A 16400-nucleotide genomic window follows, 5' to 3' on the forward strand; every position below is an offset into this window, starting at 1 on the left:
CAAAGCATCTATGAGGGAATCCAGAGGTTCTCTCCCTTCAGTTTGATTAACTGCGCTGATTATGTCTTTAGACAAGGCTGTTTAGTATATGAGGAGTTTAGCAGTCATATAGTCAGTCAGGGTGATTGGCCACACACTTCTGTAATGCCGGAGAGAGAGGGGGAAGTGGAGGGCTTTCTAGGCCATTCAAGATTATATTTGAAGAGAGAGACTTGGGAAAAGGAGAGCAATTCTGATGGAGGAGGAAAAGGATATAGGGCACTAACCATAGTGGCAAAGTAGGAATAATTGCTTATATTATTGCCATTAACTTTATTCAAAGCCCACTGTATCTTACATTGACATCAATTAGACCCAGATCAGACTTTGTGTAGATGTCTTTTACTTCATAGATTCCACATTACAGTGTGGAATTCGGGTGTGAGAGCAGAAGGAAGAAAGTGAAGCTTTGTGCTATATTAGGGAGTTTTATTCGGATTTGGAGTAAGATACAGACAGGTAAATTCCAAATCAGTGTGGAAGTATGAGCTCTTTCAATTTTCAAGTAATTTAAATATATTTTCCTCCTTTCCCCCCCCCCAAAAGGAACCCCATTTCATTAACTTTTGTAGTAAAACAAAAACTCTCATCTTGCCTTAAAACTTTTGTTTTAAGTAATTCATCTTAAACCCTTAAATCCATTTCACTTTTTAAATCTAGTTCCTGATTCCATAACATTTAATCAAATCATCAGCATTTGAAATGGTTGTTAAATATCTTGTTGAGGATTAAAATGTGTACAACATCATCAAATGCTCATTGTGCAATCATGATGAAAATGTATAATCCCTTAACAAAGAGGTTTAAGATACTTTTTAAACTGCTCTGAACTTAATTAAAGGAAGTTAAGGGGATTGGAAACAGTATTTAAGGGATGGCCTACAGCATAAAGTTCAAGATGGAGGAGAAGGTAACACCATAAATCCTGAACTGGGGATTAATATGCAATTTATACAGAAATGATCTCTTTGGTCTTTCTAATGTGGCTCTAAAGAGCTTCCATATTGGTTTTAGCTTAGCTGAAATATTACTGAAGGGCATGAATACAACAATACCCTCTCAACTCATTCCTCTAAATGACCAAATAACACTGATGGGACTACTCTGGTTGGCAAGGAAGTTCAACCATGATCAAAGGTAGTGCTGGTATGTATCAGTTGCCAACTACAAAAAGATAAGATAGCCACTGCATACATAAGGAAGGAAAACTGAGGCTACTCTTTCTCTTCTGCCCTCTCCAGGAATATCCATATCTATTAGATGTGTTCAGAAGTATCCTAACTAGGATTTTTTTTTTTTAATAACAGGTCTCTTATTCAATGCAAATTTGTCCCTCACTTTCTACGTCAACATTTTGAAGATTCATCAGCAGATCCACTCCCAGAAAAGATGAGAGAATCAGTGGTAAGACCTCTTCTTTCATTGCTTTCTGTGCAAAGCTCTCTTCTTTCCTTTTTCCACACTGAGAAATCTTTTAAATATTCTTAACTTTCACTAAAAGCACAGAAAGCCAGAGAAGATATAACCTGTTCCTTTATATCCATTGAGGGGAACTGAAGGAAGTTCTTCTAGATCCATCTCTCCAGTGAGGCAGGAAGGGAGAAGGGAGATGCTGCAAATTTCCTTTTGGTAGGGTTTCTTTTGAGGGGTTGGTAATGTTGATTCATGATATAGTCAATGTGAAATGCAGTCTTAGGACTTGGGGAATGGGACATCTCATCCCAGTTCTGAGAAGTGATACTCGTAGATGCTGTGCATAGAGTTACAGCCTGGCAACCTGGTGTGTGTAAGGTAGGATGAATAGCTCAGCAAGCATTCAAAAAGGTGAGCAGTCCTGCCAGCCTTCCATCTACATCAGAACTAGGACAGGATTTGGTCTACAGAATTGCTTGCTTTTAAACAGGGCATTTCAGTTCATTCTCTAGGCTTAGGAGTTGACCTAGTTTGCAGGAATTCCTTTTTCCTTGCCAGAAAATACTGTCAACTGTATGCTCTCCACCCCAGCCAAGCCAAGCAGAGTACAGATCAGCCTTGGCAGAAGTGGAAGAAACAAGTGAAACTTGGCTAGTCTGAGAGAGTCTCCTTCTCTTCTTTTCATGGCAGGCTACTCATTTCCTGCTGTCTGCCTTCTTGTTCGAAGTTTATGCCAGTTTATATCCCACTTCATCCTAAACATCCAAAGTGACCCATCTTTCTTTTTGTGTTCTTTTTTTATATAAAGAATGCTAACTGGTACCTAAACGAGATTGATCTACTCAAGAGTTCATGTGGAAGATCATCAAGTTTCTGAAAGTATTAAGAGGCATGAAATTTTTTCCAAGAGTTGTGAACTGTCCTGCTTCCCAGACATCAGATAGTGCCTTCCTTCTGACCACATTCATAATACTTGCTTCTAAGCATTTGCAACATAGGCAAGTATTCCTAAAGTCCTGACTGCCCACAGGAGCAAGGAGTGTTTAAAGAGTGCACAGAAGACACACTGCCCTTTTTTGACCCTCAGACATGAGCTGAGAGTCAATAGAACTCAGTGTCCAGTAATACAGGCTGCTAGTGTGTAGGTGGCCTGGCCTTCAGATATCTCTTCAGAGGGGTGCACAGAGATCCTGTACATCTTGTGTCTTAATTGTTGGGCATCTTATATGGTGTTAGACAGCCTGTGTTAAGCACACAAGTTTATCTCACACTTTCAGTGGTTTCTACTTTTCTTTGCTAAGCTGCTACTTAGATTGTCTTTTACCATGTATACAGTTATCTTACAGTGCTTTTCGTATTAAGGCCCACTTAAGATCAAGTGATAGGTCTATTCCTTGTAGCTTGTTTAATGAGCTACAGCTTCTTGCAAACTAAACTGTTTGCAACAGGGACACACTGAAAAATGAAGTGTGCAGCTAGTAACCAAAGGATTAAAAAACAAAGTATTTATGACAAAGCTTTGCTTATATTCTGTGGCATTTGTGGTGTGTAGTTATTGCTATAGTTCATTGTCAATCCATCTTTGTACATAGGCGATGTATGGCAGATGTAACAAAAAACTCATCTCCCCTCATTTATATCTCACTTGTATCTTTTGCTGATAGCGCCCTTCTTGGAACATTGTTATACAGTCTGACCTCATCTCTTCTGCAGATGGAGCCTTGCCAGGAAACTGAATCAGTTAATATGGTTGTCCACTTAACTGGTTTCATTTCACAGTGCAGAGGGAAATGCAGAGCAAGGCTTCAATAATGTTGAAAACAAGAACAAAAGAATTAACAAATTCACGAGTAAGATCCTGGATGTAATTCCAAAATGTAGTGATGCTACAGCTGTATTATCACATGTTGTCCATCTTCTCCTATGTCTGTGTTGGTAATGTAGGCAGGGATCTATCTGATGTCTTACAATAACACAGTTATCACATGGTTCAGTCATTCTTGGTCCCTTGAACTGCTGGAGCTGAACATGCAGAAGTGCAGGAAAGAGCGCTGCGGGACTGGCCAGACGCAGGTACTCCGTTTCTTCTCTTTACTATGTCTCATTGCCATCATGCTTTGCCCTCAGTTTTTGCATTCAATTAAATGGGATTCTTGGCACCTTTCTCTTTTGAGGATGTACCTGGTTTGGGGGATTTGCACTTTTCTGCACTGTACATTTGACACTCAATCCTAGTTCTGTAGACAGAAGCTGCTTTCATTCTTTGTTGCTGGGGCTTGCTAGTGCTTTGCCTTCCTCTTTTTTTCTTCTGTCCAGGTTTCCTTCAATCTGTATGGAAACTGTAAGCAAATGTGATTGCTTTCGATGACAATTAACAGGGCTAATTCTTCCACATTGGGAGATCTCTTGAAGGAAGAGAGGGCAATTCTTGTTTTATGCATGCTCTTTGTCTAACCCCTGTGGTATCTGGTACCTCTGTCTCAATTAAACAGTTTAACCAATTTGCTAGGAGACTCCTACTGCTATCTCACAGTGCAGTGCTAATATAGCAAGTAGGGAGGAACTGAGGCAAAAAAAAAAGCATGTGCCGCAAGTCTGAGGAACACAATCAAATCAGTCTCTGCTGATTTGCTTCGGCAATAGCAATCACATCCATGGTGTAGGACTCGATTGACTTTTAAAAGCAAATTTTAAATAGCCTCCAGAGCTTCTGCAAAGGGATCTTCAATCAGTTCAGAAATTGAGAGAAACAATATATTCGGATTTGAAATAGAAGATTTCATGGCACGTCTTGGAAATCTCTTTTTTTTTAGTTTTCTCTGAGCACTACTCTGCGAGGAGAGCGTTCCTAACCCCTTGGCAGTGGCAGGAGGTGGCAGAACGCAACAAAAAAGCCAGACCTGCCCTGGCCTATGTACATGTTTATGGTGTACATAACATGCCATTTAAATAAGACCCTTTTAAATCAGAAATCCTTAGGTGTAGAAAACCAATTCTCTTCCTTAAGGAGCTGAAAACAAACAATGTTAATACTGAAAATTAATCTGTTGTGTTCTGTAGTGGTTTTGTATTAATGTTAGTAATAATAAATACAGCATCTCTAATGTTTTACATGACCTTTACTATTTTCCTTTGCTTGAATAGCTGTGTAAGAATTGTCAGCTTTAGAAGCTGGAATTATAAAGCAGCTGTGATGGATAATTGGCCATTCAACTTTGAGAATGGAGCTTCCTACCATTATAATTAATTTCTATAGGCATCCACATGGTTGATTACTAGATTAACCAGTGGCCTGAGGGTGTTAATGTGTTACATTCAGACCCAGCTTCCTTCCTGGCCTTTAATACAAACATTTAGATAATTAGTAAATGGATTTGTGCAAAGCTTCAAAAGCGTAATTGAAAACAATTAAAAAACCCCCAAATGCTATAATATATTCTCCATGCATAATCTCTGAAGCAAGAGGCATGTAATGTCATGTTGTTGATTTGGGGTTTCTTTTTTTTTTTCCTCAAGTGTAAAATGGAGAAAAAAGAACACCTGATTTCACTCCAAACTATAACAGAATGTTAGTGATTATCTTAGAGTGGAGATTTTAGCTGTGATCAGAGCTTAACTTTTACTTATTGGGTTAATAATGATAAAGGACTGAAGCATCACATCATAAGGCCATTCAACATCCAGTTCATAAGTGCCTGGTCTTGGGAAAGGAATCCAAAATCCTGCTTCTAGATACTTGGGTTCTAAATGCGGGATATGGGACAGAGTTGAGTCCTAGGTAGCCAAATGCTTTGCAGGAGTTATGAAAGTGGGGTATGCCAGGAGCAAGAGGGAGTCCTAGTTCCCACTTGTCAAGACTGCAGGAAGATGCCTTCATTTGAGTTCCATGACTTTCAATCCTCTTTAGAAAATAACGTTTTTTTTCCTCTTCTTTTAAAGAGCTGAGTAAGGCTCATTGTTATAAGACACGGTTTGAAAAGGTGATGCTACAGTCAACTCTGAACAATTCATAGAGAAGTGGAAACCTAGTTCATTTTTACATGAAATCACCATCAACCTACAAAAAAATCAATCTAGAAACAGGAAACAGAACCCTTCTCTGCTTCCTGCTCTGCTTCCCTTCTTGTAGCTGACTGCCTTACCAATAGAGTCACGCTGCCTCTTGTGATTCCCACCAAGCCTTCTTGCAGTGGCTTGCGTTCAGCAGGAAGGGCGGAAGCCACTGACCCATCCACAGTAACTTTTAGGCAGATGCCCAGGGCTTTCTGGTGGGAGTAGCTCTGAATCCCCATCAGCCAGAGAGGTAACTGGCCCAGGGTCAGCCACTTCCTGGGTGTCTTGGCCATTATGCCATATTATGAAACAAAGTCACTCCTGTCCAGCTTTGTTTTGAAAGGAAAAAATTGTATTTTGTGATGACTTTGAACATGTCTGCCAGATCAAGAAGGAGCAGCTGCCTCCTGTTGGGGCCTTTGCATTAGTCAGCAGCTGAGCAGCACATTTTGAAGCAGTTCTGGGCAAGGGCAAAGGGGTGAGTCTGGTCATATATGAAACTATAGACACTTTAGATGTTGCCAAAGTTGGAATGCAATTATCAAATTTATGTTCAAATACCTTAATGGTAAACACTGCTTTAAAAACATAAGCCTTTTTCTACATCTGATCATCAATATGTATCAAAAGCAGTGAGAGCACACTAAAAAGAATACTCACAAAGTCAAAGGTGGGAAAGGTGGAAAATACAAGTTCTGTGTAATATAATCTGTGATAGAATTTGTTCTCTTTGGTGACCTGGCCTCTGCACAGAATGGAAAGATGAGAGCTCCCCTCTGCCTCAAATGTCCAGTATTATCACCTCTGCTGAATTTACAGTTGAATTCTTAATTTTTTTTGTAGTTCTTAAAATGGCAGCTTCTTGAGTCACCTGATTATATGAGGCTCTCAGCTGTCACTTTAATAGTAAATTTCTAATTCTTTGTGGTTGTAGAAAAGAGCTTGAAAATACAGTTGGAATGTGTTTGTTGTTCTTATAAGCTTGTTTTATGTTACTGAGTAGTTGGATTCAGCTGTGCTGAAAATGATACTTGATCAAGACTTTTCATAATGCATACTCACAAAAGGGCTGAGTACAGTGCTGCCACATAAGTCTGGCACTGCTTAACTTTCTTAGGAGATGAATTTTACAATCTAGATAATACTGCTTTACATAGGTTTTCTATGCAATGTCTTTAAAAAATGTACAAAGATTAAAAAAGATATTTTCATTATATGCATTGGTAGTAATTCCCGTATCTATCATTGTCAGGGTTTTGACCATGTTTTTTCACTACTACCACACGTATTAGAACCACTTGAGTTACAGGATGCAAATACATGAGTTGCGAGTGAGAGAAGGGTTAAACTGAATGGAGAGAACCAGTGGGTAAAGGGAGGCACCAAGGGTTTGTTCAGGGAAGAGAAGGCCCCTTCTGCAAGGTCCCTTATGTTGGAGTTCTTCTGTTGCATACATTAGCCAAGAAGTGAAGAACTGTATTTTGAAAACATGGTCTGGAAGAATCTGACCTAACTCTGCTCCTATGCCTTCAGGCTGTAGCCCTTGCGAGTATAGTGCTTTCTGATGAGGGCATAGCTTTAGGAGTTGAGCGAGTGCTGTTCTTTTTGAAAGTGTGTTTTCCTGAACAATCCAAGAAAGAGAAGGGAAAGGACAGTATTTATTGCTTTATAATTCAGCTAAACTCAAGTGGAGTTTCATGGGACAAAGCAAAAGTACTTCTTGAGCCTGAAGGCTTTTTTAGTCCTGCTGAATTTCAAAGGCCTGTTGCAATAAGTGGAAGTGTTGATGCATGTGACCTTTTACTAAGAAGCCTCTTTCATAACAGAGAGTGATAGGCAGCCTAAATATAGTGGCTGCCACCCGCTTCCCCTGTAACTCACAACCCTTCTGTTGTTCGGTTGTTCTGTTTTCTTTGTTTTTCTCTCTCATTCTTGGATTTCCTGTCCCACCATTATTTTGTTTTCTTTTCTCTGATGAAATTCATGAAGACTATCTAGACCGCAGCACCGCACAATCAGATGAGTTTCTTTCAAATTAAGTGTATCCCAGATTTGTGTTTGTAGATGTCTTTGCATTAAAGCATAAGTCGATATTTAAATCAAGAGCTACTAATAGTTACTCAGGTGATAACTTAGCACTAGTATTGAGTGCTGAATTTAAATACCCCTCTCATAAATCAGCCAAGATTTTCATTTACTCTCACAAAGACGTCTGGGTGACCTCTGAAGTACAATTCAGAAAATTATACAGCTCAAAAGTTACCTTGTTTGTTTGTTTCCTGAGAATGACATTTTAATTACAAGAAAAATGGACTGGAAAGAACATGATATTTTTCAATCTTTCAAAATAAAATTACTCCTGTCCTGGTTACAGATCTTTATGTAAAGGCAGAGTTGTTCTTTCATTATTTTTCAGTGATGTTAGAAAAAAGGCTTTGTCTGAAACCCCTAAAATTTTGCTGAAATTTGGCTTCTGATACTAAAATCAGAATGGGACATGTCACTGTAGAACATATATTTTAACTTTATGCCTCTGAAGACATTACAGAAAAGCAAAAGTCACTTCAGTAATGCAAGAAAAACAGAATTTGAAGAAATTTTAATGCTTGTAAATAGGAAATGGAACTAGAATTTCAATTTCCAAAATCAAGAAAGCCATAATGTAAGAGAGTTATATTCCCTGAACAGAATCAGACTCAGTATGAAAATGTATTGCTTTCATTTCTCCGATATTAAGACTGAGTTTAAAAATATTCTTTAAAATTAGTCATGATGAATTTAAATATAATCACTTTGACAAACCTAGACTGTGAAGAAATAATTTAGGAAAGCAGAGAGGAGAAAATACTTTTGTATTAGAAAGTGATGATTAGCCCTATCACAATGCAAACTGCGGGTAATTCAGAATGGAGTTATTTACTTTGTCTAGTTAAAATAGTATTAGCTTGCTAATTTTGTATTAAATAATTATTTTCACAGAAAGATATCTTGAAATCGGATCTCATTGTTTGCACAGTTGCTGCTGTTCTGTCATTTGCAGTCAGTGCTAGCACAGTATTTCTGTCATTAAGGGTATGTATCCATCCCTTTTTTTTCTTTTCCTAAGGTATTATTTCTTATATGCAAAAGCGCAGGGTGCTTTTGCTGGAAAAAATAGAGACTGTGAGAGAGTACTTAGAGAAAATGTATTTATTGGCCTTGATGACTTCAGGTTTTCGATGCACAATGCAATTAATTTATGGATATTTATACTAGTCATGGTATTATTCATTTAGTGTTTCTTTCCTTAAACCTTTTTGTATCTTCACCTCTGTTTTGCTGGGGAACAGAATGGATAAACATGACCATTTGTCTTTTTTTGCTTCATTGGGGAGAAAAAAAATGGTAAATTGTGTGTGCAGAATGCATATTTCAAACAAAAGTTTATTGCTTCATTTCCATAGCCCACATTTATATCCACATGTAGAATTGGAGAGTTTGAGTGTAAGAATAAGAATTGCACAGAAATACAATTATTAGAAATATTTTTTAAAAGTTTTTAAAAAAATTGCTTGCAATTACAACCATGTTTCTTTTCTCTCCTTTGGCCCAGCCATTTCTCAGCATTGTCCTGTTTGCTTTAGCATGGACTGTGGGATTCGTAACACATTACATACTTCCTCAGCTTCGCAAGCACCACCCCTGGATGTGGATCTCCCACCCCATACTGAAAAGCAAAGAGTATCGGCAGCGGGAAGTGAGAGGTTTGTAGTAAAATGTTATCTAAGCAGTGGCTTGCGGCTTGTCTTGGTTTAATGAGGAAGAGAGCAAGGAGAATAAATTATGCTTTACATTTCCCTCTTATGAATAACATCCCCCATCACCTTCCATTTTTAATGCTGATCAACAACAAATCTGAACCTGTAGAAGTTGTCTCCTGAGACCACTTCACAGAATCACACAATGGTTGAGGTTGGAAGTGACCTCTGGAGATTGTCTAGTTCAGCCCCTTGCTCAAAGCAGGGTCAGCTACAGCAGGTTGCTCAGGGCTTTGTCCAGTTGAGTTTTGAATACCTCCAAGGCTGGGGACTCCATTACCTCTCTGGGCAGCCTCTTCCAGTGTTCAACCACCCTTACAGAAGAGAAGTTTTTTTTATATTGAAACAGAATTTCCTGTGTTTCAGTTTGTGCCCATTGCCTCTTGTCCTGTCACTGGGCACCACTGAGAAGAATCTGGCTCCATCATCTTTACTCTCACCCATCAGGTGTTTATACACATTGATAAGATTCCCCTGAGCCTTTTCTTCTCCAGGCTGAACAGTCCCAGCCCTTTCAGCCTCTCTTTAGAAGTCAGATGCTCCAACCCCTTAATCATCTTAGTGGACCTTCATGAGCTCTCATCTGATCTGCCTTTTTCATCTACTTTACCATCCTATTACTTGCTGCATTGCCTGAAATGTTATAATTCATGTTAAGGCAACGGTATTTAAAATAATTGAAAAACTTAAATTTTAAAGATTGATGAAATTGAGGCAGAATTACTTCTACTTTCAGACTTTTAACTGTGTCATTTGAATGACATGGATAGTGCAACTTAGAGCTTTAATTTCCATCATAACACTCCAAGAGGAACATTAAAATTGAAAGAAACTGTAATTTCCTTGATGATTTGTTTTTGCTCATGTCTGCTGGCTTCAGCAGGAGGTGCCCTGTTACATACAAGTATCTATAAATATTTTATTATGTCAGGGTCCGATTTCCTTTTCTTACACAATTATTTCCACAAGCAGCCAGTGTACTTTGAGAATCACAGCTTTTTATCCCCAGCTATCATCTTGTCTTTGCTCCCAGCCAGAAGCTTACTTGTCATTTCTTGATGGTTCCTGTGCCTTAATCATTCCCAATATATTTTCCTGAGGTGTTTGAAGATGATATTGTCAGAACACAGTCTGCTGAGGGACTTAAGTTTCTTCTGCAGCTAGACAACAAAAGGGTTCAGATCACCCTTTGTAAAACCACACATTAAGGATTTAAATCTTTTTTTAAAAAATCATGTCTTTCAAAATGATTACTTTCCAGACAAGGCTTGGGTATGAAGAAGCGCCCAAGAGATTTGATTGAAGGTTGCCTTTTAACTTTTACTGCAATATGCCAAAGAAAGTGTAGAAGAAATATAAATCTTATTAACAATCATATCCAACAGAAAAACATTGTTCAGAGCTTCATCTCCTTGATAATCAGTAATTCTGAGGAATACCCAAGGTTTATTTTTTGTTACATCAACTTAATCATAAAAGGCAGCTATAAGATTTCTTTGCCTTGTCTTGTTTAAGTCCATCTTCATCTGTCAGAAAACATTGTTTTCCAAAATGCAGTGACTCAGCTTTTGAAAAGGTTGAAGGTAGAGATCTTGCCAGACTGATCTCCACAGATGAGTTTCCTGTTGCTTTGAGATCAGCTGCATTTCCCGTGCTATCTGCTGCAGGCAACAGAGCTTTTTAGCTTCTTCTGCAGTGCTCATTTTTTATGCAGTCTGTCTCCTCTCCTTTGGGTTTAAGTATTATTGCAATGTATCCAGTGTTGTGTATTGGAAAACAGGATTAAAATATTGATATTTTTCCCCCCGTCCCATTCCCTTGGGCTGCTGCAGAGGCTTCTTATGTTCGAGAATGAGACAGGTTGAGGAAAAGATTATGTAATCCTTTTGACAGATATGTCTGTCACTCTGTCTTTTTTCTTTTACAAACCTGTAAAAAAATTTTGGAGCAGAACTTGAAGGCCCCCTGTTTGTACAGAAAAAGAAGCTCAGAAAAGGACAGTGTCCTGTATTCGTCAGGTGTGGACAGTGAAAGAACAAGTACACAAAACAAGGTGTCTGTTAGGAGCTTTCACTGCGTGGATACTTTAGTTTCTGCCTGCCTACTTTTGACAACAAAGGTAGCGCTATGGTGAAAAGAAATGATTGCTTGCAACTAGATAAGCATCTACTAATGGCAATTCCACAGGTTTATTCCTGGCTTTGTTTCACAGACTTCAGGTGAGCCATTTAAACTTTCAGGCCCTCCACAAAATAGGAATTATCAGAGTGGTTCTCATAATGCCCCTGTGAGATAGCTCATTTATTACTAGTTTTTGTTTTGCCTGACTGCAGGAAGGAAGGCTGAGCTTATAATATGTGAGCCTATGGTACAATAAACATGTAGAAAGTAGTGCAGGACTGAGAAGCCCTGAAACACTAGAGACCATGGCTTTTCTTCCCTTTCTTCCCCTCCACTTCTCTTATCCCCACCACCCCCACCCTCCGCAAGCTGCTTTCAAATCATCTGCTCCTTTCCCTGGATCCCCTCTGTGTTGTCTATACGCACCTTACCACATTTCTCTCTGCTTTTGTGGCCACCTTCTTTTTGGCCTACTTGACATGCATGTCTCTTTATTCAAGCCCAAGTTCTTACATGGAGCTCAGCCTTTGGCAGCTGGATAGGGTTCTTTAGCAGAGGTCAGGAGCCCTGAAAGCAATTTGTAGTTCAGGAGGAGAGACAGAGAATAAAAGCTAGGTTCCAAGATGGAGATCTCGGTGTGTGTATTTCTTAGGAGGTGACCCTCAGGTAATAAGAAAAGGAAATATTTTATGTTAAAAAAAGTGATAGAGATTGACAATATTTTCTGAATGTAGGTTTTTGCAAGGGTGTTGCCTTAACCTAAGATACTGGCAAAATGTGACTTAAAGCTAATTTGGAATGATAATTTTTAGACCTTTCTCTTTGTGCCTATACAACATACAGTCTGTTGATCTAGCATGTCTTCTTTCCCTGTCATTGAACAGGTGATGCGAATGTGAGTGTATATAATTATTCCCATTTTCGCAAGGAAGAGCACTGGAGATTCAGTAGCTGGAGTTGTTATCCCTGTGTCAATATCAAGTTTAGTATTTGCTGTTTTTCCAATAAACTTGTTTAGCTGAGCTCAGTTAAGAATGAAGACGTTACTTTTTTCAAGACACAAATGTTTCTGCACTCAGTTCACCTAAGTTCTCATAGCAATTTAATTGCATTAAGCATTCGGTTTTTGTTTAATACTTATATTAAGCATGGTGGTGGTGTTAGTAAAGTCTACTGCAGAAGAAGATATTCTTCATCGGTAATTGATGTAATCCTGGGAGATACTTTGTACAACAACTGTTTTTAAGGTGTCTTGAGAAACATCTGTGACTGTCTAGTTCTTGTTAGTTTTTCAGTCTTTAGATCTCAAGGGACATTCCCTTTATAGAGGTCGATAATACTTTACAAGATGATGAGTAATATTTTGCCACTTTAAGATGAGGAAAAGGCACAGAGTTCAAATGAGGTTCTGCAGGTCACCTACCAGGTCAACTGTAGAGCTGGAGAGGGCCTATCCAGAATCATTAAAGCACTAAAGGTGCTATTTAATTAAAGTGATTAATAATTGGATTATGTGGGATCTTTAGGCCATTTTAGTATGTGTCATCTCTTAACATTTCTGAGTGTTTCTTAAATGTGGTTTTAGGAAGCACAGTAGATATCCTCCAGATTCAAAGAGCAAAGTGATTTCTCTGTTGCAAATGAATTATGGATTCCATAAGGTGTCATAAATTAGTTGATTATACTTACTAGTGTGAGCTAACTCATTTCTTTACTTCTACGGTATTACTGTATAAAAATGCTGATAATGTGATGGAATGGTCTGTTACCTGAATTTTTGTTTCAGATGCTGCTCATTTGATGTGGTTTGAAAGGCTCTATGTGTGGCTTCAGTGCTTTGAGAAATACATCTTGTATCCAGCTATTATACTGAATGCCCTCACTATTGATGCTTTCTCAATTAGTAAATACAAGAAGCTCGGTACACAGTAAGTTGATTATAACTCATAGCATGTGAGTAGCAGACTATTAGATTTAGATGAAAGACTGAGAGATGAAATTTGTTTCTTAAGTAAATCTGCCTGTCACAATTTGCTTTTGTGCCATTACTGCTTCAGTATACAATAATCATTAGCTCTGCTGAAAGAGAAAATCAAAACTACCTCAGCACATGCTAAGACATGACTGAAGTGAGAGAGAAATTAAAAAATTAAAGAGCTATATATAGATGTATATGGAATGTGTAACTGTCAATTAAAGGCACAGTATGCCAGTCTGCAGGTGTTTGATGGGCATAAACGCAGTGGGGTAACTAGAATTAATCAAATGAAAATGAGAAATCTAGGCTGGATATGAGGAAGCATTCCCTAACAGCGAGGATTTTTTGGACTATAGAGTAGTCTTCCAAAGGAGTTATCAGAAGCTTCACCACTCAAGTCATTTAAGGCTAGACTGGATAAAATATTCAACAGTGTAGAATGGTAGATAGTCCTGCATTAAGAGTGGCTTGAGAAAGATAGGGATATAAGCTTTTCCAAAAGCTGATATCTCTGATATTAAGCAGAACTGGTGATGCTGATCCATGGATTCACAGTATGATCCTTGCAGACTGCCTTTTATGGTAAACATTTTGGTCAATGACCTACCTACTGCCAAGATTCAGCAGGCTTAGTGATTGCAGGATCCCCAGTGTGCAGTATCTGCAGTCTTCTTAACAGAGTAACAGTGATGCAGATGATTAAAAAGAAAAACAAAACAAAACCAGCCTGTGTTCAGGGTCCAGTAACAGGAAAAACTGCTGTGGGAAGAAGGAGGAGATTCTCAGCATTGGTAACAATTTAGAATTTTAATTTTAAGTAGTCCATAAAAAAAACTTTGTTTAAAAAAAAAAAAGAAAAAAAAAGTTGTTTTAGTTGTCCTCCTCTCTTAAGCAACAACACTGGTCTATGCTTTAGGAACTACACAAATATAAGAAAAAGATGATCCCTGCTCTTAGGAGCTAAAACTAGAACTAGAGCGTTAGCTAAATTTTGCATGTATTCATCTATTCAAGACAACGACTTCTCCAGAGGGACTCTCAACAGTCACTCACAGATAACCTGTGTAGTTTCCTGTTGAGCTTTTTCTCTCAGGCACTTGGGAGATGATAGGGCCAAAGTGATTTAGGAGCTTACATGTGTTGTTGAGGTCACACTCATTGCTGTATTTGGTTTTTGCAAGGTTGGCAGAACTAAAAAGTAATCAAAACTTCATTTGTCACTGGTTAGCAGACGTGACTGAATACATGCACGGAACAAATGTGTAGACTTAAGAAGGTGCTAGAAGGTGGTGTTTATATGTAGTCCTTCTTCAAAGCTAGATTGCACTTTAAAGTATCACCTGCCTCAAGTGTTCAAAAGCAGTGAGTCAGTCCCCCAGAATCTTGAGATTAAAGAATGTAATTACATTTGTTTCTGCCTCTGAATGTTTAGCCGTTAGGGGAATAGCATAACAGTCCTTTTCTTCTCCTTCCCTCTTGTGTCTGTGTAAATCTTGGATTTAAAACTACCTTTAAGCATGCCCATAAAAATACAATTTCTGAATGCTCTTCAGAGAAATTCCACTTAAGGTATGCCCAGACTTCAGTCAAAGATAGGCTGTGGCTTAGGGAGGCTAACCCTATATATCTTTAGTACTGACAACAGTGGAGCCATGGCTCAATGCAGACTGTAAAGCCCAAACAAGCCTTGGGTGAATGCTGCTGTGTCAAGACTACTACTGATCTGAAGTACGCTGATATATACTGAAGTATGAATCTACTTTGGCTACATTTACCCAGGTGACAGCTGCACCAGTGGGTTGAAATGGAGATATGTCCTTTTTCTTACTCCATATGATACAGAACCTGCCTTTCTGCCCCACGCTGGCTTTCTCCTGATCTGTCCTCTCTGGTAACAGAAGAGGACTGAGATAGGAGAAAACAGAAGTGATTTATACCTCACGTGTTACTTCATTGTTACAATATCACTAGATTGTTTTCTCCTCAGGCTTTGCTGTCTCCTATTCTACATAGGTTTCCAGTAAGTGCTGTTGCTAGGCATCAAGCACTATGTTGTTTCACAACAAAACTACTGGGAATAAATGAGGGGGCCCTGGATTCTTCTTGGTCCTTTGTATACCACGTTACTGATGGTTGTGCTTTTCTCGGCTTTAATATGTAAATACACATTTGCTGTTGTTCGAACATGCCCTAGTTATTTATCATCCAAGGAGCCAGACCATATCATCCCTTAGAGAAGGGAAGGTGTTCTTTCTTTCTGTGTCTGAAAGTGTCTGAAGTGACATGGTTTTGTATGATTTTATTTTGCATTTTTTCTCTACTTGAGTGTATTTTTTTTTTTAAAGCAGTTTCAACTTGTGATTTAAAGGACTGATGCAGTTTGCTTCTCTGAGAGGGAGAAAAGCTTCCTTCCATCAGGAGTTTACTTGAAAATTCCAGGCACTAATGTGCTGGTTATTAATGGGACTCATGCTGACAACCTGAAATGGCTTCCCATGTTACCTACCACAAAGGCTTCAGAAATAAGCCATTCTTCGCTTTCTCTCTGTCTACTGGGAGTTTAAGGCCTCAGAAAAAGCATCTTGTGTGGGCAATATCTGTAAAGAAGTGGGATAATGAGCAAATTATTTTCTGTTACCTTGTGAGAACATTATTTTATATAGCATTCTTCTGTGTGCAATGCTGTGGATGTCAACAGACCTAGTAAGGAAAAAGTCTTCCTTTTGCTGTTAGTTTTGTGTGTGAAATTCCTCCGTGTTGCAAAAATTTTCTTCTTTATGGAGAATATGAGATCCAACCAGTTTGTTTGTGACACACTGGAATGGCTTCTGATGACTTCAGAATCTATTTAACTCAGCTGCTAGGTTTTCCACCTAGAAATCTGGGGGCAATTGAAAGGAACAGCTTTGACAAGGTAAGATAGAAGGTCACCTGGCATTTCGTTTATTCAGTGATGTCCTGGTGATCCTTTAGAATGATCTGTACTCAAGTAAAGTTGA

At 38.6% G+C, this 16400-nt stretch overlaps 1 protein-coding gene across 2 annotated transcripts in view; it reads left to right on the plus strand.

The window, feature by feature from the left end:
- PCNX2 (pecanex 2) overlaps positions 1-16400 on the plus strand; it is a 164137-nt gene that overhangs the window by 70561 nt on the left and 77176 nt on the right. For both annotated transcript variants that reach the window (XM_064509246.1, XM_064509245.1), the window contains 5 exons: positions 1347-1443; positions 3397-3525; positions 8485-8577; positions 9098-9248; positions 13210-13351. In XM_064509246.1, coding sequence (XP_064365316.1) covers positions 1347-1443; positions 3397-3525; positions 8485-8577; positions 9098-9248; positions 13210-13351 — 612 coding nt within the window. The remainder of the gene's footprint in view (positions 1-1346; positions 1444-3396; positions 3526-8484; positions 8578-9097; positions 9249-13209; positions 13352-16400) is intronic.

The sequence above is a fragment of the Dromaius novaehollandiae genome, chromosome 3 (assembly GCF_036370855.1).
Source record: "Dromaius novaehollandiae isolate bDroNov1 chromosome 3, bDroNov1.hap1, whole genome shotgun sequence".
NCBI lineage: Eukaryota > Metazoa > Chordata > Aves > Casuariiformes > Dromaiidae > Dromaius > Dromaius novaehollandiae.